The sequence below is a fragment of the Hesperophylax consimilis genome, chromosome 9, assembly GCF_061612785.1.
Source record: "Hesperophylax consimilis isolate HC1 chromosome 9, BYU_Hcon_1.0, whole genome shotgun sequence".
NCBI lineage: Eukaryota > Metazoa > Arthropoda > Insecta > Trichoptera > Limnephilidae > Hesperophylax > Hesperophylax consimilis.
The window spans coordinates 29,869,397-29,894,286 of NC_142844.1; the positions used below are offsets into that span (position 1 = coordinate 29,869,397).

The 24,890-nt window shown below is 34.0% G+C and overlaps 2 protein-coding genes across 6 annotated transcripts; one reads left to right on the forward strand and one right to left on the reverse strand.

Annotated features, from left to right (window-relative positions):
* Positions 1-27: 27 nt before the first annotated feature.
* Positions 28-9,862, reverse strand: rdgB (retinal degeneration B). 2 transcript variants are annotated; one of them, XM_089635900.1, is made up of 2 exons: positions 9,769-9,862; positions 28-9,515 (listed from the first exon to the last, which is right to left on the reverse strand). In XM_089635900.1, exon 2 carries the CDS (start codon positions 9,419-9,421, stop codon positions 5,855-5,857), a length of 3,567 nt encoding a protein of 1,188 aa, XP_089492026.1. In that variant the 5' UTR covers positions 9,422-9,515; positions 9,769-9,862; the 3' UTR covers positions 28-5,854. The 2 variants fall into 2 exon arrangements, with proteins under 2 accessions (XP_089492026.1, XP_089492025.1); XM_089635899.1 differs by having other exon boundaries at positions 9,696-9,810.
* A 4,544-nt stretch (positions 9,863-14,406) lies between these two features.
* On the forward strand, positions 14,407-24,739 carry L2HGDH (L-2-hydroxyglutarate dehydrogenase). 4 transcript variants are annotated; one of them, XM_089635425.1, is made up of 5 exons: positions 16,609-16,623; positions 16,720-16,981; positions 17,595-18,455; positions 19,896-20,116; positions 23,510-24,736. In XM_089635425.1, the coding sequence occupies exons 2-5, from the start codon at positions 16,872-16,874 to the stop codon at positions 23,665-23,667; spliced, it is 1,350 nt and encodes a 449-aa protein (XP_089491551.1). In that variant the 5' UTR covers positions 16,609-16,623; positions 16,720-16,871; the 3' UTR covers positions 23,668-24,736. The 4 variants fall into 4 exon arrangements, with proteins under 4 accessions (XP_089491552.1, XP_089491553.1, XP_089491550.1 ...); XM_089635426.1 differs by lacking the exons at positions 16,609-16,623; positions 16,720-16,981 and adding an exon at positions 14,407-14,540 and having other exon boundaries at positions 23,510-24,739; XM_089635427.1 differs by lacking the exons at positions 16,609-16,623; positions 16,720-16,981 and adding an exon at positions 14,584-14,897 and having other exon boundaries at positions 23,510-24,737.
* The last annotated feature ends 151 nt before the right edge of the window (positions 24,740-24,890 follow it).

Here is a 24,890-nt window from a genome sequence, read left to right on the forward strand (position 1 = left end):
TTATTTTCATATATTATATTTCCACATAAAATATACACATCAGTGAAAGTGTTGAAAAATAAAAATAAACATATAATATCAATCTAGATACATTCGTGTTATAAAATATATTACATATTTATTTTTATCACATTCCTTTTAGAAAGACAAAGATACTAAGTGAGCACCTACAATCATTTCTTCACAACATAAATTCAAGACAAAATTACGTATATTTATCAACTTGCTACAAACACCGGAGTAATTAATATTATGACAAAAGTTACTCACACCAAATTAATTCAAGAAAGTGTGTTTATTGTGAAGACAATCCACATATAAGGCGAAACACTTAGTTTTTATTGCTTTATATAAAATAATAAGTAATACCTGAATTACGCTTGCCGAGTGCTCGGTCGAGACAGTGCATACGGCCGAGTGCTCGGCTGATGTGATCAGTACTCGGCCTAGTAGCGGGCGAGTGATTCTGGCAAGACAGTGGACAGAAGCAAGGTCCAATGACTCAGTTGAGTAAGTACCCTCTCCATCCGCATACTCAACTCAGCACTTCACTCACTCTCCACTAGGTCAGTGCGATCAGCCGAGTTAGTCAGCGAAAGAAAAAAATATTAGAATTTTAGTGTGTGACGTTTGTTTTTTTTGAACTCTTAATTTTATCTTTTTCTTTCATCGCGAAAACACGTTAACAGCACTTTAAACTAATCTCAATAAACTGACTCGCCCACTGTCTCTTCTAAACGTGATCACCTCTAATCTCCAATAAGTTACTCGGCCGAATAACAAAGCGAGTGACTCGGCCAAGCACTTGGCGGGTGTAATTCGGTCTTACGTTCTATGTATAACATAATTTCAACACATTATTTTGACACAAATATGATAAAATACTTTGGAAATGTTGTCACAAAGTAAGGTTTGTTGATTTCTGAGATCATTTTATTTTTATATATCTTACTAATTTTTGTGACAATTTTTAAAAACTTTTTAAAATGTTTTTTTTTTTTCAGTTTTCATTGGCAACAGGTACTTTTAGATAAAACGGCAAGAGTTTATTACGATAGTAATAATTTTATTGCAATCACAAAATAAAGTTTTCTTTGTGTTCCCAAATTCAGTAAATTGTTTTGAAAATAATTTATTATCAAACGTGACAAGTTCCAAGAGAAACCACGACTAGAAATGATGTAGAATTTAGTTTAGTTTTAGTGAAATTGATTGAATAGCCTTATTATTGCTCGTTACGTAAATATGTACCTACATATTTCTTCTTTCAAAATACATAGTGTTCATTATAATAAATATGCAGGTATAATTTGGATATGTCAGAAAATTGCTTGAATCAATATGCATTTTAAAGCATACTGTCATAAATGCAAATAAAATAATATGATTTCCAATACATTTTGTTATCTTTTTTCTGCAGATGAAAATTTACAAAACTAAAGCTCAGTTTCTTGAGGTTAAATGCAGTTAAAGAAAGTCTAAATAAAGATATTAACCTTTAGCCAGTCTTTGCAATGCAATCCATCCTACCACGAAGCACATTTTGACAATGTATTATATTTTAGTGAAACTTCATGGATCTGCGTACGGGGATGGGCGCTGAAGGATTACGACAGCCGCGTAGATAAGGTTAATTAATCTACATCTTGAAAAGAACCATTTTTATAACTTTATAATATACAATAATCTAACATTGATTAACAGTATGCAACTTTTTTTCAAGTATTTACCTAAAGTAATGAAAAAACAGGAAGAAATCTCAGTAATCTTTTTAAAATTAGAAAACATTTAGTTTAGATACAAATATTTAGATAATTACAAACTGAAGCCAAGTTAATAAAAGAGCAATTTTTGTTATCAATTTGCCCAATCCAACTACATAATATAATATAATATGCATGTGTGTAAATAATATTACAACTACGAAAGCACTTGGCTAACTAGATTTAGAATTCTTCAATTTAGAACAGTCAATTTGTGATTTCCACATCAAAAATCAATTCTGCTGTTGAATCACCAATAGAAAAATTAAAGCTGGAATAAATGTAATAGAAAAAATCATCACATCAATAATTATTATTCAGATTCGTATTGAAATTTAAGCCTCGATTGGGCAAATTGGAATTGGAAAAAAAAATCGAGGCATTTCTTGTGTTCTTTACATGTATTATGGTTTTTACTTTATAATATTTTTACGATTTTGGAGACTTGCCACATAATGCTTACGTACAATAAACAATATTGAAAGTGTAAACACTGGAAACCAGAACCGTTTCATAAACACTTTTACATAAAATTACTAACAAGAAAATTTTATCATGCGTGAAACAAGGTCAGTAAAATACATAAATAGTACAGGTTAAATTTACCATAATATCAGTACATACAGAGTTGATTGGGTGAACATTGTCTTTAATAAATTATCAAGAATTATGGATTTTTTCATGGTTCTGATCAGTGCGTACAAATTCCATTTCCTGACACTAAATAGGTTTACTACGGTGACTAGCTTTATCCTAACTATGAAGAGATAACAGCACGATACTCTGAAGCCCTAAGCCTCTAGCTTACTCACTCTTATGATTAGTTGTGGACAGATTATAATATGGTTTATGACAACAAATAAAATATATCTACTTTGGAAAGCATGAATAAATGGCAAGCTTCATCTACTAAAAATAATATATTTTCATAAATTTTAACTGAAAATATAAAACATAGATTACGATAATTTACATTACACAAATGAATCACATCACATTGACTAAAACTAGTATAAATAATGCTATGCATGATTAGAAGAAATAATGACACGGGATGCATAATTAAAAAAACAGATAAATGTGCCCACTTTTTGTGGTTGAAAAAGACACAAAGATTTTTTTGTGGGTGTTTTTAATAATTTAAATCTATTTCCTAAATGGCACACCCGTGTTGAAAAGGTCGAGTTAAATAATGTCGCATAATTAACTCTTTATTAACTAATTTAACACTTTTCAAATGTGAATACAAACAGGGGATATAGTGCAGTACATAAAACTCTAAACACCAATATTATTAGGGACTTAAAATTATAAAAAATTTTGTTCTTTGTTTTTCCGTAAGGGGCAAATGCTTAAAAAAAATCTTTTCTCCAGTCAGTTTAACAAATTGTACAATATTATTTAATATTTGTTTTAAAGGTAACACGTGTTAAGGATATAATATAATGTTATTACCTAAGACAGTTAATAACAATTATTATTCTTCACTATAGAGATATGCTAAATTGCACAGAAGACGTACTTATTTGGTAGTTTCGTTTAACAATAATTTTAAAGTGTAAATTTCACTTAACGTCAAATAAAAAAGATTTGGTACTTAACTAGTATCATCTACGCGTATTAAAATGTAACACAATATTTTCCAAACTATGGGGGAAATCAAATTATGGGCTACCCCTAAAAATTGTTCAGAATTTTAAAACTTCGGTGCATATTCTGTAAATATACACTGAATTCGGTAGATTTTCATAATTTTTGGTGGATTTGTTCAAAATTTCGACAGATTTTAGGTAGTTTGAAGGTAGTAATACCGAAATTTCGGTAGGTATGGCATCGCTGATTGTATGACAACTGATTCCGCCGAGTATGGAGTGGATTTGCTTTCACGCTTATAAAAATTAGCCTACATTGTAATATCCAGTAATATCTACAAAGCAGCTAAAGATTGACAATGTTTGTCTGCGAAATTGATCGTAATCACCAGACTTACTGTGGTAGACCTGAGACTAGTAAGAAAAAAATAATCTTGGACATGTAATGACATTCTAATATCTTCATAGATGAATAAAATTATTCAATATTCATTAACAGTATGAATAAATATTATTTTCGGCATGAGAGCAAATAATTAACAGTATGAATAAATATTATTTTCGGCAAAGGAGCAAATAATTAACAATATGAATAAATATTATTTTCGGATCGAATTTAGATTTTGTTATTGTAAATGAATGAATGCGGAAGTGGAAATTAACCCACTTCCCGACGTCCGATAAAGATGAAACTCAGCAGATAGAATCGTTGTCGATGACAATGCATTCAATCAACATTTGGTGGCAATCACGCATACACAAGCGGACATATAAGCATTTCTCTGAAATTGAATGACATTACAGTAGTTAACATACTAAATAATTGTCAGTCATACCCGAATGTGATTTGATTCAGTTGTTAGCGCGGTTAACTCTAGTCCCTGGGGAGGAAGGCTCAATCCTTAGACAAACCAAAGTTCACAGTAGTTATGGGCCAGTTCCTAGGGAGCAAGATTCAATCCTCAGTCAAACCAAATTTTTTTTTTAAAACACATCTATAAAAATAGATGTATTATAGTAAAAAAACATTGTTTTTTTTTTTTTTTTTAATTCAAGCTAATCTCAGACTATTAATAAATTATAGCAATAAACTATTATTTTAACATAAAAATGTATACTTGATCATAGTTAAAATTCAGGAATGAATACGAAAAACTTTATTATTTATAATTTCATAGTTTCCATTAGATGGCAAAACAAAGTACCACAATCATTTTAGGATTTTACATTTTTGTATAAATTCTAACAACTAACCCCTTACTATATATTTTTATATCGGCACGAATAACCCGAAGGATTATCTTTACATTAATGTAAACAGTACATATAAATAAATGCACCTTAAACAGCAGGCAAAAAAAATTAAAACGATATCACCAATGTTTACAATAGTAAAAAAGACGGAATGAAAAGATATTATAAAATAATAAACATAGAAAAAAAGCATTTTTAAATCAATATTTCTAGAAAAAAAAATATACATATATATTTTAATAATATGTAACTAGTTTGGCAATAGAAAAGAATGCATGAGTATGCACAGGACACCATTTAGAGCAGTGATTCTTCAACCATTTTGTACTTCCACTCCCTCAACTGCATAAACTCATCTCCAATTTATACCTCTAATGGCAGCATTATGCTCTAACCCTCGTGCAAAGGATTTCGGCAATGCCATTTGTAACCATAAAAATCCTTATTTACAATAACAATGTATACAACTCACTAAGTACAGATACACTCTAATTCTGTATGTTGGTGATTCCCAGCACACTATGGGAATCTTTGATGTAAATAAACTATTTTATTTATTCTCGCCTCGAAGTGAGAAATAGTTATTTTATAGAATAATATGACGCAATACATCTAAAATGATAAAATGTTAGGTTACTAATGTTAATATTACAAATAATGCACTGTAGATGAATTATGTTTAGAGCAAATTAATGTTAACTTATTAGAAGATGTGAATTTAGAATAGGAGTAAATGAAACAAAATGCCAAGGTAAATATTATGTCATGGAATGAAAGTGAAGTGATAATTGCACGTTAACACTTCATAATACAACAGCTAAGTTTTCATGTCAAATATATTATCGAAAAGTTGAAAAATATTAAAAAGAGAGAAAGCTGTATATGTTATATTAATTTTACGAAACAGTCATTGTCGACAAAACATACAATTATCGGAGGAGCTTTAAGACTTTGTTTTTTGAAATAATAAAGCACTTTCATAAGTACTTTTCAGTCAAATTGAATATTTTTTGAATATCACCAACCTCAGGTAATAACTATTTGACAGACATTTAAAGTGACATAAAAACACTGAAAAGGTGCTATAATATTTAATTAATAAATTTTTAAAAGACTTTCCTGTATAGAAAATTTATATATTTCATGGCGACAAGTATTTTAAGTAGATACATTTAGTTTGAAATAATTTATTTACAGTTAGAATATAAGCGTAATATCAACGTTCCCAAATATGGTTAGCACGGTCTACCGACGTCGACGTATAGAAGACTTTTGTCCCGGGAGACCGAAGAAGCGGCGAGGGATCACCATTCTAGCGTTGCCCTGCGCCGGCCGGCAGTTCCCCGGCAACTGCAGCGAGGCCAGGTGTGCCGCGTACCCCTCTGTCAGCACCGTGGCCGCCGCCAGCTGCTTCCTTCCCACCTTCCCCACTATGTAGATCTGCTTGGGCTGCAAGCCTATGCTGGTGTACACGCCTATATCCTTACCCGAGCCATACGCTGTGTGAACAATAACACTGTGATTCTGAATCAAGTTGTTCAGATAAGCCGCTTTGTGACCCAAAGGATCCGTGGACAAGCCATCGGCGAAAGAGACTAACCCGTGTGGGAAGTTATGTTGACCGAGCCAAGACACGACTTTCTGCTGCTGCATATCAGGCCGCCCTGTTATGTAGATTATGAGGTACCCCAACTCTTGCCAGTGGCGCACCACGTCCACTGCCCCGGCCCTCACCTTAGGATCCCGACCGGTGACAGACATGCTTGCTGTAAAAGAGCCGTCTATACTAAACACTACGCATTCGGTAAATGGAGGAATAATAGCCAGATGTAAATCACAACACGTATGATCACCACGTACAACTAGTTTAATAGGATAAATTCCACAACCGATTGACTTATCATCGGGCAAGGCATAGCTGACTCGCCCCGTTTTATCTGTTACTTCAGATGCCAACAACAACCATTCTCCCGCGGGGGGTTCTTTCATTATATGAATATCAACCTTCTCTCCTGCCAAAGTAATCATATCCAAAGGCCCGTACATGAATCTAGCCGACAGTGAGATGTTTGCTCCCTCTTTACAAATGAGATCATTTGCTCGGTGATTGGCGGCGACATTTTTTAATTTAACCGAAGTCCTCTTCTTCATCCATTTTTCGCGTGGTTGACAAGGCTTAAAAGAGGACATATCTTTTTCGTCTACCCCTCCGAAGGAAGACAAATCAAAGTGACCCACCTGCCTAAGAATGAAAGCAATGACGTCAGAACTCTCCCAGTAACTGGCGTGGAATAAATGCGGAAGAGCGTGGGTGGGAAAATTGTTTAATCCATCGGGACAATACAAAGCGTAATCGAGGCGCTTATTTCCCCACCATTTCTGTTGCAATGCATTCACCGTCATCAAAGGGATATTATCAACCAAACCACTCACAGTACTCTGCATGGACACCTCGGAGAGGCGCCGGAGAACTGGAGTCGGGGGAGTGTGCAAGGAGTCACCAAATATTTGAGGGTGACTTTGTATTAACTCCAATAAATGACTAGGTTGGCCATTACCTAATGGAAACTTAGCGTAGCGTGGAACATTGATGGGGGGCAGGATAGAAAACCTGGCTGAGAGCAGCGGCTCCAGCCTCGCAGCCACTGGGTCTGTTGGATGGAATAGGTTATAGATCTGCTGAATTGGGGGCTTTACAATGCTGTTGCCTTTCTCTTCCGACACTTTTCTCGATGCCAAGATCAAAGATAATGGGCTTCCAAACATAAAGAAATCAGAAACTTCGAAGTCAAGTTTAACCTGATGCTCACTAGTAGAAGATGATCTTCGGCGTGGAGACGGAGCCTGAAGGTGTTGTTTGGAAGACTGCTCTACACCGACCTCATTGTAAACATTGATATCCGTATCTAGGATACTGTTCTCACTTGCGTGCCTCGACTGATACTGCTGGGAGCGACACAGAGCATCATACCCAACAATAGATCCCATACAATCACCAATAAAATACACATGACCAGAAAAACCTTTACCCTCTTCAGATTTGATAAACTCTTGATACACAGCATTAGCTCCATTTATTGTACGGGTTACAGCTTCAAAGTACTCGGGGGAAGTTGTAGCTAATATTGGAATAGCTCCAATGGGTATTAAGTCATGAGTCACGTACGGGGCCTCCGCACTAGATGGAGACACGTCAAAGCTGTAGGGACTTAGAGTGGACAGAAGGCCCAATGCTTCCGTGCATATCGGAGGGCAAGACACCAACTTGATAGCAATATGGCCAACCATGGTAGGGTAATGTTGACGCATGACGGACTCAAACGCGCCTTTGAAGGTGGTAATATCTGATTTCTTAGCCATCATGTCGACGGTAGCGTCCAACACACTGCCAGCATGTAACGCTAGGAGCAACACTGTAGTGGAACATGTCTGAGGAGGTGTGGTGTCAGAACCTGCATCCACACTATTGCCACTAGCGAGAGTGTACAATCTTCTAGGACCCCTTTCTGAAGCAACTCTCTGCAAGAAGGAATGATTGAAGATGCTGTCTTCATTGGATTGCTGCGGCTGGGTGGGAGAAGCGTCCTCCACTTCGTCCAGGGAATCCATGGACGACCATTTAGTGATCGGTCCTTCAGTTGCCTCCTGACAGTCGAAAAACTCGTCGTCGGATTCTGTTTCTGCTTCAGACTCTCTAACTATACTTTCCATTCTCCAGTTCGCCATTTGGGCTTCCATGCTCTTAATAGAGCCACAAGAAGATGATCGAACACTAGGCTTTGTGGCTTGCCAGATGCGGTGTTCAGATGTCGGGGAGAAATCCACTTTGTGGCTTCTTCCATTGGGCTCGATGGAGTGTTTGGCAGTGTTATCGGTTGATTTCTTTAACATTACCGGACTAGATATTTCTTCATGCTTTTCTATGCAGCTCATCGTGGCAGCCAGTGTTTTAGTGGAATCGTCCTGAGAAATGTTGGATGTTTCGCCCACTTCGGATTCCGAATCGCTGCCCATCTTCTTCTGCAAAGCCAATTGGGTCTGCTTTTCTATTTCTCTAATATCATCCATGGTGAGTCCGCACCACTCATCCTGCCAGGCCCAAGCCTGTCGATGCGCCCGGAGCATGGTTTTTCTGAGAGCGACATCGTGAATAAACTTCTCCAGCTTGCTTTGCATTCCCCAGTAGCGGAATTCCACTCGGCACAGTTTATAAGCGCACATGAGGGATTTCCCATTGGGCAGGGGCTGGGTCTTTCCTTGAACCTCTCGCCAGTAATCATCTAACCAGGTGTCGGTTAGAGGACCCCTCTTGAAATTCTCAGATACATACAGTTTGGGGTCTTCTTCTTTCAAATAGTCTGCACCATAAACCTGATCTCTGACTACATCTATCACGTCCACTAAACGATTCCTCAAATCACTTCCAGTTAGTTTAAAAACATTCTCTTGATAACCGTTGTCAGCGAAATAGTATGTTTCAATCTCCAATGAGAACTTTTCCACAAAGGGGCATGTGTATCTTGTTTTTGTATAAGGATAAGCATTCCACGCTTCCTCTTCAACCGTAAGGGCTGATTTGGGCAGCAGTCCCTTGAACCAGCCCGGCAGATGGCTGCCCACGTGGTATATCTTCCGGGTATACTGTCCCTGGCCTCCGGGCCCATCTTCATATGGCTCGTTCACTAATATTTCCACACCGCTGCCTTCTCCAGAACTTTCATTTCTACTCTTCTTCGCTATCATATACAGTTGAGCAATTCTGTACTCTTCCACAGTCAGTGGGAGAGGAATACGGTACTCTTTAATTAACATGATAACTTGGGCCTGTGCAGTGTGCACATCACTTGGGGAAATTTCACTCACTCAGTCACTCCCAACTTCAAATGAATAAATGTTGATTTCACATCTGAAACACAAAACGTCACAATATATTAGAGTGCAATCATTAATCGTACAAGTAGAAGCTCGACTGTAAACACTCGATTTGATTGAAGTATACACCCAGTGGACTTAACAAAAGCCCCAAATTATGTAAACATGCGTGCGTATTACGTTTACACTCAACGAAATTATTTGTTTCACTAACATTTTATATGCATGGACCTTCACATAAGGTATCACGTATTACACATTTATCAATAAGAAAACCTTAACAATACATTAATGTCCGGCCAAGGATGCGCCAGTCCAGTCCCTCAAGCTACAAGTTGAACTTTGACATTTGAAAGGTTTCAGATGTTCACATCTAATTCATCGCGTACTGACCGATTATTCGCAACGCCGGTTATGCGCGCTCAAGTTTCCGGAACACTTGCGATATCAGAATTATTTACAGTTAGAACCTCGTAATTTCAATATAATAAATTTAATAAAACATGTATGGTTTAGTATTAACTATATTCCATATTAATAAAGTTTTCAAATGAGTATGTTCCCGAATCCTACACTATGACACCAAATTATATTACATTTTCTTAATGGTTATTAGGTTCTTAGCATGTTCTTAGTTTGGGTTATTTAAATAATTTGTGCGTATTTAGACTGAAGCGGAATCTTTCCCCAAACGTCATATAATGCTAAAAAGAAAAAACATCAAATCGATCAAAACACGGGAAATTTTTATCTTTGAAAAAATGGAACTTTAATGCTTAATTTCTTGGAGTAATTGTTAAAACGGAGTGAAATTATGAAGTAAGCGTAGTACGGAAATTTTACCAAAAAATTGAAACATTGTTGGACTTTTTTCCAGCATTTACGGCAGTACAAAAAAGTAAAACATGAATGGGTGAATAAAATTAATAGTACGGATAACCGAGACTAACGGATTATAATTTTGGGTAAACGTCAACATAAAAACTTGGCCTAGAACCAAAAGCAATGGTGGGAGAAAAATCAATAGAATCCAATGTTGCCATACGAAAATAATAGAAACGAAAAAACATTGATCAAAATGAAAATATTACTGCAGCTTTGTTTTTAGCTTACCATGAAAAAATATTTTTATAAAGTAAAAAAGTATACCTTGATGTGTTTATTTTAATAATATAAATATATTATTTGAAAAATATATCAACTAGTCAACATGATGAAGACTTGAAAAAAATAAATTCTAAAACTTTGTTATTACGTTTTCAGTCCTCAATATCAGTCACGACAATAAATTATTTAGCTCCCAAAATAACGCTAGATTTCTCAAACGGACCCTAAAACGAAAAAACGTTTCTTATTTTCGACAACTACAATCAAAAAAATAAAAGTCTAAAATTTGCATACAAACTAATTTAGTAAAAATTTTATGTGACATCCGGTATCCAAGAAATGCGATAATTTTAGTTCTTAAAAAATAAAAAATTTCATATCCGATGTTTCTCAGTAAGATAAAAAAAAAAATGTTTTTTGACTCAAGCAGTTGGTAATCATTTTTAATTATAATTATTATATTACTGATCCTAATCATCCACATCATAAAAATTCCCTAGATTCGAAAAATTCAGTAGGCAAAATCAAGAACAGCTATCGACGAGCAGGGTGGGGAGGGGGAGAATATTTTTTTCTTATAAATAATGTTTTATTTCATAATATTTTGGCAAAACAATGATAGTAAGGATTTCCAATCTTATCTATCTTGCCATGGCTCCCATCAGAAAACAATTTCACAGATCTGATGTAAATATCAAATCAAATCAAATCAAATCAAAAATTATTTATTGTAAAATTAAAATTACAAAAGGTATAGCTTATGGGTAGACCCCATTTCTTCCAGCTAACCACATTTATTTAATTACAATGTTTATACAGATAAAATAATAACAATATACCAATGAAAAAATAAAAAAATACAAATATATATACCAATAAAAATAGATGTTTCATTTACGTGAGGTATTCACTCAACGTGTAGTGACATTTATTAACAAGGAAAGTGTTTAGTAACGTTTTGAATTTGTGTGTATCTTGTATTTGTTTAATGTTATGTGGAAGGTTGTTATATACTTTAATGGCCATGTAGTATGGTCCTTTTTGGAATATTGTTTTGTTTGCTTTTGGTATTAGTAAGTTTTCTGTGAGCCTTGTAGCGTATTTATGTGTTGAGTTTTTTAGTGGGAACTTGTCTGTAGATGATCGCACTAACATGCATAACTCCAATATATATATGTCTGTGACTGTCAGAATTTTCAGATTTTTAAACATAGGTCTACATGAATCTAAACGATCAGAGTTTGTAATTTTTCTTATGCATCTCTTTTGTATGATGAAAACATCTTTAGCGTTTACCGAGTTTCCCCAAAAAATAATACCGTATTTTATTATTGAGTATACATAACCATAGTATGCGGCTATTACTGATTCGGTGTTTAATATTTTTCTTAAGGTACCCAGAACATAAGAAAAACTACTGATTTTTGCTACAATTTTTGAGACATGTTCTTTCCAGTTTATGTTTATATCTAATTCCATTCCCAGTAGTGAACAGGTTTGGGAAGGTTCGATAATATTATTATTAATGTTTACATTTATATTTATAGGTGTAGCTTGCACTGGACAAAATTTTAAAATTTGGGTTTTGTTTGTGTTGAGTGATAGATGTTGCGATAACAGCCAGTTTGCTATGAATTGGCAAGTCTCGTTAACTTGTTTGTTAAATTCGTCAACGTCTCCATTACATTCAAACAACAAAGCGGTGTCATCAGCAAACATTGAACATTCTGTGCCAGCAATTATTGGAAGTTCGTTTATATAGATAAGGAAGAGGAGAGGCCCAAGAATGCTTCCTTGTGGCACACCCTTGTTTATTGTTCTCCATTTGGATTCTACCATGTACTGGAACATTTTTTCATTGATATTTGAAATTTGAACTTTCTGCTGACGATTTTTTAAGTACGATTCAAACCATTTTAATGCTAGACCTCTAATACCCACATGTTCAAGTTTAGTTAGAAGAAGCTCATGATCAACATTGTCGAATGCTTTTGAGAGGTCGAGAAAGATACCTACAGTTTTTTTTACTAATATTAATATTTTCTAGAATTTTGTTCAAAAAATTGAAAACTGCCTGTGTTGTTGAACGGCCTTTACGGAATCCAAATTGTTGTGGACATATTATCTCAAAGTTTTCGAGAAAGTTATAAATGCGATTGTACATGGCTCTTTCAAATATTTTTGAAAAGTTTGGTAATAAGGATATCGGTCTGTAGTTTGAGATTTCCTGTTTAGGACCCTTCTTATACAAAGGTACAATAATAGATTGTTTTAATTGTTCTGGGAAGGTTCCTGATTCAAAAGATTTGTTAATTAATATTTCCAACGGGTAACTTAACGCTTCTGCACATGCTTTTATAATTTTTATAGGGATTTTGTCAGTGCCGACACTGCTTTTATTTTTCAGTTTTACGATGATTTTAATAATTTCCTCCCTGTTTACAGGCGTTATAAAGAATGATCGCGACTGTTTGTTTTTGACTGTTTTGGCAGATTGTGGATGTAGAGATGTGTTTTGTGGTGGTGGCGGTGGTGCAAAGAAAATGTTAAATTCATTTGCAATGTTTTTTGGTTCTGATACCAGGTTATCATTTATTTTAAGACAGATTTTTGGTTTACTTTTAGAATTAGAATTATTTGAGTTCTCTTTTATTATGTTCCACGATGTTTTGGTTTTATTTTGCGCATTTTGAATTCGTTTACTATTGTAATTCCGTTTAGCTACCTGTTTTACTTTACTGAGAATTTTTTTGTATTGTTTGTAATTGTTTATGATTGTGAGGTCATTTGTGTTTTTTTGTTTCATGTACAGATGTCTTTTTTGTTTAATAGATATCTTAATACCAGTCGTTACCCAATTTATTTTGCGTTTTTGGGGATATTTATACTGTTTAAAGGGGAAACAAAGCTTCATACCATTATTTATTTCATTAATGAAGTATTCGTAGCTGTCATTAATGGATTCAAAGGATTTCAGTGGTTCCCAACATATACACGATATGTAATTGTTAAAAATGTTTGTGTTTTCTGTGTTAAATAATTGTTTTTTTGTATACCACGTTTGGTTTATATTATATTCTGTTTTTACGTGCATTAACTGTGCCATATGATCTGATACAGCTAATTCTGTGACTTCCCATGTGTAAGAGCTTTTTGATATATTTGTACCTATATGATCAATTATACTTTTTTTTATTTCCTTGTATACGAGTAGGTTTATCAATAATCAAGCGTATGTTGTGAGATTTTAGTGTGTTTTTGAGTGAATCTGCGTTTTTGTTCTTGTAGCTTGTATCAATATTTAAGTCACCGCAGAGTATTATTTGTTTTTTGTTGTTTTTGCAAATTTTGTTTAATAATAGTTCAAGTTGTTCAAAAAAAATATTTATATCAGAGTCATTATAGTAAACTGTACAAATTATCATTTTAAGCTTTGGGATTTCAATACCAACACATTCAAATACAAATTCTTTCGTTATTTGTTTAACACTTTCTAGTTCTGTAAAAGCAATGTTTTCGTTTAGGTAAATGCAGACACCTCCATGAATATGGCTCTCTCGACAAAAAATTGAACCTAATTTATAGCCCTTAAAATTGATAGATGTCGCTTCACCCTTTTGTAACCAGTGTTCGCTAGCACAAAAAACGTCGATATTTTTTTCACACAAAATATTTTCTAATTCTAAGATTTTATTTCGAATGCATTGTACATTTTGATGCATTATATTGATGGTATTTCCGGCTCTGGCGGATAACTCTTCATGGTGAGCAGGCGAACTTTGTATGTTATGGATGTAAAAACTCTCTTCGTTATCTGATTGGTTGTCCGAAGATAATTTTATGTTACTGTTTACCATAGAGCAGGTCTTTAGTGACATAAAAAATCAATTTTCTTTTTTTCCGCTTCAATTTTTCTCATGTGCACAGAACATTCATCACTCCAAGCAAAATGGTCAGTTGGCAGTTGTAATTTTAGTCGATCATTCATTTTCTTGCAGTTAATGCATTGGATGTCGTTTTGACAGTTTTCACTGTCGTCGTCATGTGTTCCGGAACAACGAGTGCATGCTTTTTCATTTCTACAATCTTGTGATTTGTGCATGTAGCCATTGCACTTGTAACACTTTAAAAGTGAAATGTTGTCGAATACTCGACATCTATCCCATCCAATATTTACTCTGCCTTCTTGTAACATTCTATGGTATGTTTTTCCGTCAACTTCCGCGAAAATGATGTAGTTAACGTCACCTCGTTTCGTTTTGACTTCTTTTATAAATTTTATTTCAATTTTTGATTCAATTGTTTCGAGGTAATCATTTTGCATTTTAATTTTCGATACAATTTCTTCCGGAGTGAATTTATCTGTTAAACCAATGATTTTTAGTTTAGGATTCTTAGGTTTAGGTGTATTCACGACATATTTTCCTCCCATCTTTGAGATTATTTGCTCCTCCATCTTCTTTGTTGCAGCTGTATTTTTGCATTCTACGATTACTGCTCCTTGTTTAAAATTTCTTATTCCGGTGACACCGAAATTAACTGGATCTATATTTTGTTTTATTTCATCCTTTGTAACTGTATTTTTTTGTTGTTTATCTTTCGGCTTAACAATGACTATTGGTTCATGTTTTTTGCAGTTTGGTGGTTCCACATTATTTTTGTCATTTCTTGTTATTTCCGCATACGATTTTATTTCCGCATTTATTTTAATATCTTCAATATTTTTGTCAATTTTAGTTGTGACAGCTTTATTTTCTTTAATAATTAATTCTTTGATCTCACAAATATGCTTGGCCAGTGGTCGTAGATTTTTTAACTCTCCCCTCATTTCAGACATTTCCGTGTTCATATGGCCGACGAAATCAAATAAGTTTTCCATAACAACATAAATAGTTTCTTTTTGTATTACAGATATCTTTCCTTTACATTAATATCTCTCAAGCCAAGCTTTAAATTCAACTGATATACCGGCAAATTTTTCGTTCGCTTAGAGAGAGGTTTACGTCCCTCAAGTTGCTCCTTGGTGGGAGCCTTTACAACATAAACCTAGTTACACCATTACTAAAAGAATACTGATATACCGGGCCATAGCCACAGAGCTACATTTTTTTTTAAAGAAAGACAAACATTTCCGGGTTACGAAGAACCTGACAATATTTGAAAATCTCCTACTACCACCACAGTGAGCTGAAAATGTTGCTTGTGTTGTGATGGAGGACTTAGCCAGTCGAAGAATTGAACCCACTACGCCTGGGTGGGACCCAAACGCAATGTCAACTCGGCCACCGACCGGTCTAAATTAGTTATGAAAAAATTCTTGTAATCCCAGGCCATCCTTTGTAGTCCCCTTACCAACATTTTCATAAATATAAACCATTCCAGACAATCGACGTTTCTTCACATCAGCCTTTAACACAAAACTCACAGATAACCACTGAACAAAATGTATGAATACACAAAATATTCATCCTCAAAATCATCCAGATTATTTTTTTCCAAAAAAACTCCCTCTCTCCCTTAGAAATTCAAAATTCCCCACATCTAGGGACTTCTTCCCCAGACATACCATCACTGCCCTGGATATACCTTGTCGCCTGTATTGCCATATGAGTGGTTTAATTATGCTTGCTATTATATGTCAAAAATAGCTCGAGTGGTTAAGGGCCCCCTGACACAAATCATTTTACGGAAAAAAAATTATCAATCGATTCTCATTTAACACAGCAATGATAATATTATATAACTACGCTTATGTAACTATCTGTCGAGCCAAATATCGCATTACATTGCTCTGTCAGATGAAACTTTGTCATTCTAGGGCATAAATAAACCACTCTCTTCTAGGGGCTCGAAATGCCTACGCCTACCTACACTACACAGTACCTACATAACCACTCCCTGCCCCTGTGGACAAATGAGAGGTGGGCGGGGAATACAAAATGTTTGTATTACAATTGGATCATAGTGTGAGTGGTTTATTTATGATCATAGTCACATAGTTGATCATAGTCAATCATAGTATTTACATGGTATAAGTCAGTTCCACAGTTTCTCACAAAAAGTCATGCAAAGTCATGTGAACAATATTAGCGCGAAAAACTTTTAGATCTTCAATCTAATTTTTGTTGTAGGTAATTATGTCGTAAGATATAAGCTCGTGGTTATCCATAAAAAAACAAACCATTGTTTGCACTGTCAATTACTACGATAACGGCTGTATTAGATAACCTCTTCTGACACTTCAAATTTGACATTTCTTCAAACTTTTATACGATCTGTCAACATGATGATTCCTCGTTCCAATATTTTGGTAAAATATGGCATATTTAAGACCTATTCAAAACATTTCGCTACTAATCTCGGTTTCAACACTGCCCCGCGTGAAGATACAAGGTAGGATACTGCAATGTCATATTAATTAACTTTTTAAGATTTGTACTGACTAACTAACCATCACGCCTTTCTGCAGGGGTAGGCAGAGAGGACGGACCGCCAAACAAATCGGTCTTGGCACACACTCCTTGCCTCATTCACATCGTCTCATACATACTCTTATATTATTCTGACTCTTGACATGGCCCGACTCAAGTATCTGATTCACTTGATCGTGCCATGTCTTCCTCGGACGTCTACTGATACTTCTAAAATACCCTATTTGTGAATAATAATAAATTTTATTGCAGGTCAGCGATGTTTAGAAATGTTCATCTAATTAAATCTAATGTACATAAAATACAACATATGACTTTATTGTTTTTTTAACTTGGTAGAAAGGTACATAAAGTTATTTTATAGTTTTGTAAAGCGTCTTTGAATTAACATTTCACAAAAATGGTACCATACAAAATGGCCAAGCCTTGTCTTTACTACATTTTTCTATAGTTTTATTAAAAGTTATAATTTCAGAGCAAAACTAAAATCAAACATTCTCTACTTGCTTATAATTTTTCACTCTGCGTTGTATATTACTAATAAAGTTCTTTGAATAATCTTTTTTCATCCACAGGAGTCATAAATATGACGTTGCCGTTGTTGGTGGAGGGATTGTTGGCGTGGCATCTGCCAGGGAGCTCATGCTGCGCCACCCCGGACTTAAAGTTGCCGTCATTGAGAAAGAGAGCCGTGTAGCTTTTCACCAAAGTGGACACAACAGTGGAGTTATCCATGCCGGCATCTATTACAAACCCGGCTCCCTGAAGGCTAAGCTGTGCGTGCAGGGCATGCAGTTGGCTTACGATTACCTAAACTTAAAAGGCATTCCATACAAAAAGTGCGGTAAACTCATTGTAGCAGTCGACAAATCGGAAATTCCAGCTCTTGAAGAGTTACATAAGCGCGGGATAGCCAACGGAGTTACCGATCTAAAAATGATTGGTGGGGATGAGATCCACCAATACGAGCCCCACTGCGACGGAGTACAAGCCCTTTGGTCACCTCACACTGGCATAGTGGATTGGGCTCTGGTCACGGAAGAGTACGCCAAAGACTTCCGTAAGTCTGGAGGAGAAATCTACTTGGACTTTGAAGTCAATAATTTCGGAGAAGCTACCGGGGATGCAGATTTTCCCATTGTTATTCGCCAAAAATCAAATTTAGAGGTTAAGACGAAATATGTGCTAGCATGCTGCGGATTGCAGTCTGATTTGGTGGCTGTGATGTCCGGATGCTCTCCCAACCCTAAGATAATCCCCTTCCGAGGAGAATACTTGGTGCTGAACCCCGGAAGGAACTATTTAGTCAAAGGCAATATATATCCTGTGCCAGACTCCAGGTTCCCATTCCTCGGGGTCCATTTCACTCCCCGAATGGATGGAACCATCCTATTGGGACCCAATGCGGTATTGGCCTTGCGCCGGGAAGGATATAAGTGAGTTGATAATGTCTTATACGTCTCTTTCTAACTGATAAATTAAAAACGATGGTAAATAAATTTTAAAAAGCAGGACACGGTTAAATCTAAAATAGGTTTTTAAATATATATTTTTTTAATTAAACCCAAACTAAGAACCTATTTTGGGTTGCACATCAATTAACAATGGCCGCCAAGTGAACAATCGATTTATATTTTATCGAAATAATTATTAAAATACATTATTTTTATAGACATCCAAATTAATAGACTTGCCCTAACATGAAATCTAGGTACCATTTCGACTTGGTAGAGGTAAACCACGTGACCTTATTTTTGGAACCAGGAAGGTTCGAGAATGCTTTGAATAAATAACATCAGTCGTAATATCAGACCATGTGCAGGAAAGTATTGTTCGCTAAAGTGAGGCAATTGTTTGCTGCGCAGTCCATTGTGGGATTTTCATAAAAACGGTTAAAAAAACCAAATTGCCTCCAAATAGGGTAGCGTAGTGACACTAAATATGAGTGAAATGGATAAATTATAACACATTTGTGAAAGTGTTTAACTAAATAGTGTAAACAAAATATAAAATTTTGGAAACATGTCTGAACTTTTGTTTACCCGATTTTTGATATGTAGTTATCTTCTTTACGCAGCCAGCAATTTGCGCACCATTGTAAAAAGGACTAGTAATTCATAAGCAGATTTTATTTTCGAGAACCGAATAGTGATATTACGATGCGAGTTGCCTGTATACTGTCAGATTCATTTAATGGAAAATCACCGAAAGTGGGACGGTCATGCCGCCTACTGTGCAGGTTGGTTTGTTTCCCTTTCCCTGATTGAGTCGTCTATTAATTTGAATGTCTATGATTATTTTCTTATTGTATTTACATCGGGAAAGAGATCCCTTTGAACTTATCGTTGTTAAATTAAATTGTGCACATTAACCGTGTCCCACTTTTCTGTATACATATTTACCAAAATGATGATGTCCTGCAAAATCCTCACATCACTCACTATAACAGTGAAATGTTATTCAACTTATCTTTGTATGAAATATTTATTTAATTTTGAAGACACATTTCACTAAGCAGGTATTGTCTCAAAGCGAGGAAAACCAACTTTCTTATTATTTTTCTGTCTGGTGGTAATCTTCCTTGAAAAGAAATTAAAAGAAAAGAATATTTTTAAATAACCCAAAGACTAATTCTCACTCTTATCTTATGATTACAGAAGACGCTTGTTATTCAAAACCAATTTTGAATTTTATCTGTTATTGACATTGTCTTTTCAAATAAATACAATCTTAATCTTCATCAAATAAATACCTCTATTATTAATGTTAGGCCTACATATTGATAATTTTTTTGAATGATTAATTGTTATGCTTCTAATGCTATTGATATGATTTTTTACAAAAAATGGTGCTATGTAAATTATATTTGATTACAGCTGGGGAGATATAAAGCTGAGTGAACTGGCACAAATCATCATGTATCCTGGATTCAGAAAAATGGCCATGAAATATGCCGGGTTTGGACTTAAGGAGATGATCAGATCTTTCATAACTCCGCTGCAGGTCATGCAGCTTCAGAGATATATTCCAGAATTGGCAGAAGTCGACGTCATGCCGGGACCCAGTGGCGTGAGAGCCCAGGCTATGGAAGTTGATGGTAATTCATAGATACTTTTTTCTTACATTAAACCACATTCCGCACAACAGCAAAACCAGTTTTATAAACATTTTTATGACGGCTCTCCAAATCGTTGTTATAGCTAACTAATACATTGGGTTGAAAGAATTTTCTAATGATTTTCAATTAAAAAATACCCAGCATTCTATTCTTCACAAGGGCTTGGGTATGTATGTACATATTTTCTTACAATATGTACAAGTTTACCATTGCATATATAAATGAATTGCATAGAAACGCAATGCCTTATACCTTTTACACCTGTAAAAAAGGAACAATATTTACTACTTAACTTATGAGACAGATGAAATTTAGTAAATTTCTCAAATCCAGATGTATTATTGAAAATTTTAATATAAATAATAGACACACTTCTACAATGTCAACCTTTTTAGTTTGGAATTTTCATTGACAGTAACGAAATATGTACATCCAAAACATTTAAAACTTAGCTTTACACACTCCACTCTGCAGTGCACACCTCATGGTATGTACTTATAATTTCACTGGACTGCAAATGTAGACAACCGCACTATACAGTTTAATAATCCTAACAAATATTATAAATGCGAAAGTATGTTTGTTTGTCCTTCTTTCACGTCGCAATCGAACGACTGATCGATGCATAGGGATAGTTGGAGGAATGCGTAGTGACGTGGGCTACTTTTCATCCCAGAAAAACATTTCATTCCCATGGGAAAATTCTTTGCACAAATTACTTAATTTCTACCTAAAACCACGTGAACAGAGTCGCCGGTGAAAGCTAGTAATATTGTATATAATATCAGATTAGATTATTCAAAGTAGAAATATTATTGATTATCCACTGAACGCCAAAACATTTACAAAAAAAAATGCCTCGAGCGCTGGAGATTTCCGTACATTTGGTTTTGGATTCGGAAAAATTTCAATTTTACTTATCAAATCATTTTTCAATTGTAATTAATCGGACTAAAAATTATCCTAGAGTAATAAAAATGATATCTGTATCTTTGTTATGAATCACTAAGTGAATTAATATTATAAACCGCATAACTTATAATATTTGAGCTAGTATTGTAAACATAATTAATAAAACATACGGAGCTCTGGAAGAAAATGACAGCTGCTATGTATAAGCAAAAACACTGTATTTTTAATCCCAGGACTTTAAAATAACTTTAAATAAGCAAAGAATACAATAACGAACACATTTATATGGGTTTATTTCTTATCTCTAAATTATATAGCGTCTGTCTGTTTGTGCGCTTAGTTCTTCAAACTACGTAATGGATTTTGATAGGGTTTTCATTGGCATTTAGAGAATTTTTACTGAAGGTTTATATAATACAGTAGAAAAAGGTCGATGTTTTGTAATCGAGTAGTAATAAATATTTTTTCAGGCGTTTACATTGCCAACCCTGGCTAAACCTTATGAGATACATCAAAATAATGTGCTACGGAATTGTATATCCTAAAAAGGTCTCACAATTTCAAAACTTAACCCCAAACCATTTATAAGTCCGGGAGCAAGGCCGGGTACACGTCAGCTAGTTGTGCGTTTAATATTATGTCTATGCAGGACACAAACAATGACACCGTTCACACAAAAACTTTGAATTGATTTATTTACTTATACACTAAAAAGTACATGCTGTTTGTATAAAATAAAAATTATTTATCTTTTTTCTCTCAGACTTTCCTTCAAAGTTTGGATTTGGACATCTATTACAATTTATTTATTCTTGAGTTTCACTTGAAAGATTTAAACAATAATTATTTTCTGAATTTCTTCTGTCTACCATAATCAATGCAATTTGTAACATTCGCACCCCTGCAACAGGATAGAAATATGTTATACATAACTAATTCATTTTAATTTTAACTGTTTTTTATTCAGCAATATTTTTTATATATTCATTTCAAATCACCGTGTAAGTCAATTGCAATTTGACAGCTGCAAAATCAATTTGATATCTAAAAACTGATTCGTTATTAACTCTTTAAATATAAAACATTTTCATAAAAATAATAAATTAGTAAACAACCTCATTAATTCACTTAATGCATAAAATTGGCTACGGGTGACTTACACGAAGGTGTTTTGAATTAACTGTACATAAATCAATTAATGCTTTTCATGTATTGTATCACACAAAATTTTATGATAAGGTACTAAGTACCAGTCAACCAGTATATATCATGTCAATTGTAGATTGAAAACTTTTGTCTTCTTGCTATTGCCTATACACGGTGTCCGGAAACTCGTAGTACAAGTGAGAAACTGGTGAACATCACATTTGGAGTCGATTTTTTGGTATCTTTTATTTTGATTTGAACTTTCATTATTGGGTAAATCAGTCCGAAATTGGAATTTTTTTTAGTTTAAATTGGAAATAAATCTATCAGTTGTTTAATATCTTTTAAAATGCATCGAAGCGTATACCAGGTTTGAAAAGTTTTTAACCCTTTAGTTGTTGCTGAAAAACTAATATTAATAAACAAAATGCTCATTTTGAAAAAAAGTTTTTTTTTGTTTCTCCGCGTGATGCAGATTCACCAGTTTACAGCTTGTACTACTAGTTTCCGGAACGCGGTGCATATTATTAATCCATCATCCTATGACAGATGTATCGTCATTTTATAAGATTTCAAAAATTAAGTTCAATTCATAAAACCGTACATTAGTGACAACAACCAAGACATGCAGAAAATACATTTTTATTTGTTCCACAGCCACTGTTATAATATCGAGGTCAGCAATTGTTTTCGCCGTCACAATAACGAGCTGCATTTTTAATTGGTTTCTCATTCTATGCATTAGTTTCAAAGCATGCGATAGAAGTTAATTTATGATTGTTTTCCTGTAATGACTAAAATATGTAACTCAACAATGTGGGTTTGAAAACCTGTTATGTTATCATCTATAATTCTTTTGTATAAATTATTTAATGACAAATGAACCGATATATTAAATACTATTTTTAATTAATTTGTTTAATGTGATCTGTTTTGTGGTGTAATTTAATTGTAACTGTCATAAATATTTCGTTAAGATAAAATTAATTGCTGTGGAAAAACAGGGTCGCTGTTTCTAGTTTTGCCTTGTCAGTTTCTTCGGCAGTAATGGAAAGAATGGATCGGGAAGGCTGGTAGAACCTGGCTAATGGTGCATTATTTGTTTATGCATTTATTTAAATAAATAATTTGCTTCACGATTATTGCAAGCCATTTTTTGTTGTTGAGCTAACACAAATCTTGCAGTACCCCTCATTAGGATAATGTGTGATGAATGCTGCAAGAGTAGATTTTATTCAAAATATTCAGGAAAGGGAACCCTAACACGGCCATTATTGGACGAGAAAATCTAATGAAATTTAATTTAATTTTCAGGATCTTTGATTGAAGACTTTGTCTTTGATATACACAACGAAGGAGCGGTGGGAAAAAGAATCCTTCACTGCAGGAATGCTCCTTCTCCCGGAGCTACTTCTTCCCTCGCCATTGCCAAAATGATTGTGGACAAAATGGAAGCTGAATTCAAATTATAAAAAAATAAAACTATATAATATATATTCACCTACCTAAAATAATTATATATTTATGTTGCAAATGTTTTCGTTAAAGTAATTTTATACTTGTTATTCTATTGTTGATTTTATTAGGGTTGAATCAAAATGTAACTCCGATTATTAAATTTAGCAAATCTGTTCTAAATGATAAGTAAAGAGTATTAGCAAAGTCCAATTATTCCAAACTTGGTAAGATTTAATGCATTTATTGTTGAATTCGATTTACCCCTAAGTTTAGTATTCAAGACTGTGATTTTTGCCCATTGTATTTATAATGTATATCTCTTATCTACGCTATTGTGTAACATACAGATTATGCACCTATGTAAATATATATGCGAATAAATTACTTTACAGGAATGAACTTTGAAGTTTTTTGTGTGGTTTCATCAGATATATCTGATAAATTTATGACAATAATTTGAAGTTTTTTATTAAGTTCCTGTAATGTAACAATAATATATTATTATAACAATATATGATCCACGTGACTGACAATAATGTTGTGAACCCCTGTCCCACGTAGCTCGCTGATAATTATAAATTATTCTATTGTATTACATATTTGTTTTAGCTCAATTATGTTATGTTGAGATTGTAATAATATGAGTAAGTAATATATGTATATGTACTATTTTGAAGAAAAAAGAAATAATGATATGTATATCATGTTTATTAAAAACACCTTCAATACATAAATATAATATTTTGCAGTTTTTTAATTTTACTACTATGTATTGCCATATTTTGTAAGGAATATTCACGCGTTTGATAATAACAATAAAAAAGAAAGCTCTAAAACTTGTTCACTTGTTTAAACATCCGAGTCAGGGGTAAATGACTTGATTTTATGTATGTATGACACTTTTTCAGGAGCTCAATCAGCAATTAATTGTTTCAATTAAATTCCATAGTCTCAAAAACAGAAACATTCAATAATGGTCATTTTGACTTTCAAATTTTTTTTGTATGTAGTTAATGCAGGATTTTACCTTATTTAAGCTATTTATATTTATATTGAAAAATAATTAAATAAATTTATATATCTAAAAATGACAATTTCTTTTTTAACGAAAAAATGGTGCTATTTCAGACTATCCGTCGTATTAAAAAAAAAAAAATGAATAGTTTACAAACCTAAGATTTAGAATTCTTAAAAAGTCCTCAAGCCACTCTTATATCATCGATTCAACGAGACGCAT

Excerpts from the sequence above, each read along its gene's own strand:
- rdgB (XM_089635900.1), bottom strand. The coding sequence starts at position 9,421 with ATGTTAATTAAAGAGTACCGTATTCCTCTCCCACTGACTGTGGAAGAG.
- L2HGDH (XM_089635424.1), top strand. The coding sequence starts at position 16,872 with ATGATGATTCCTCGTTCCAATATTTTGGTAAAATATGGCATATTTAAG. Across the intron at positions 16,982-17,594 it reads GCCCCGCGTGAAGATACAAG|GAGTCATAAATATGACGTTG; the intron begins GTAGGATACTGC and ends TTTCATCCACAG. Across the intron at positions 20,117-23,509 it reads CCAGGCTATGGAAGTTGATG|GATCTTTGATTGAAGACTTT; the intron begins GTAATTCATAGA and ends TTTAATTTTCAG.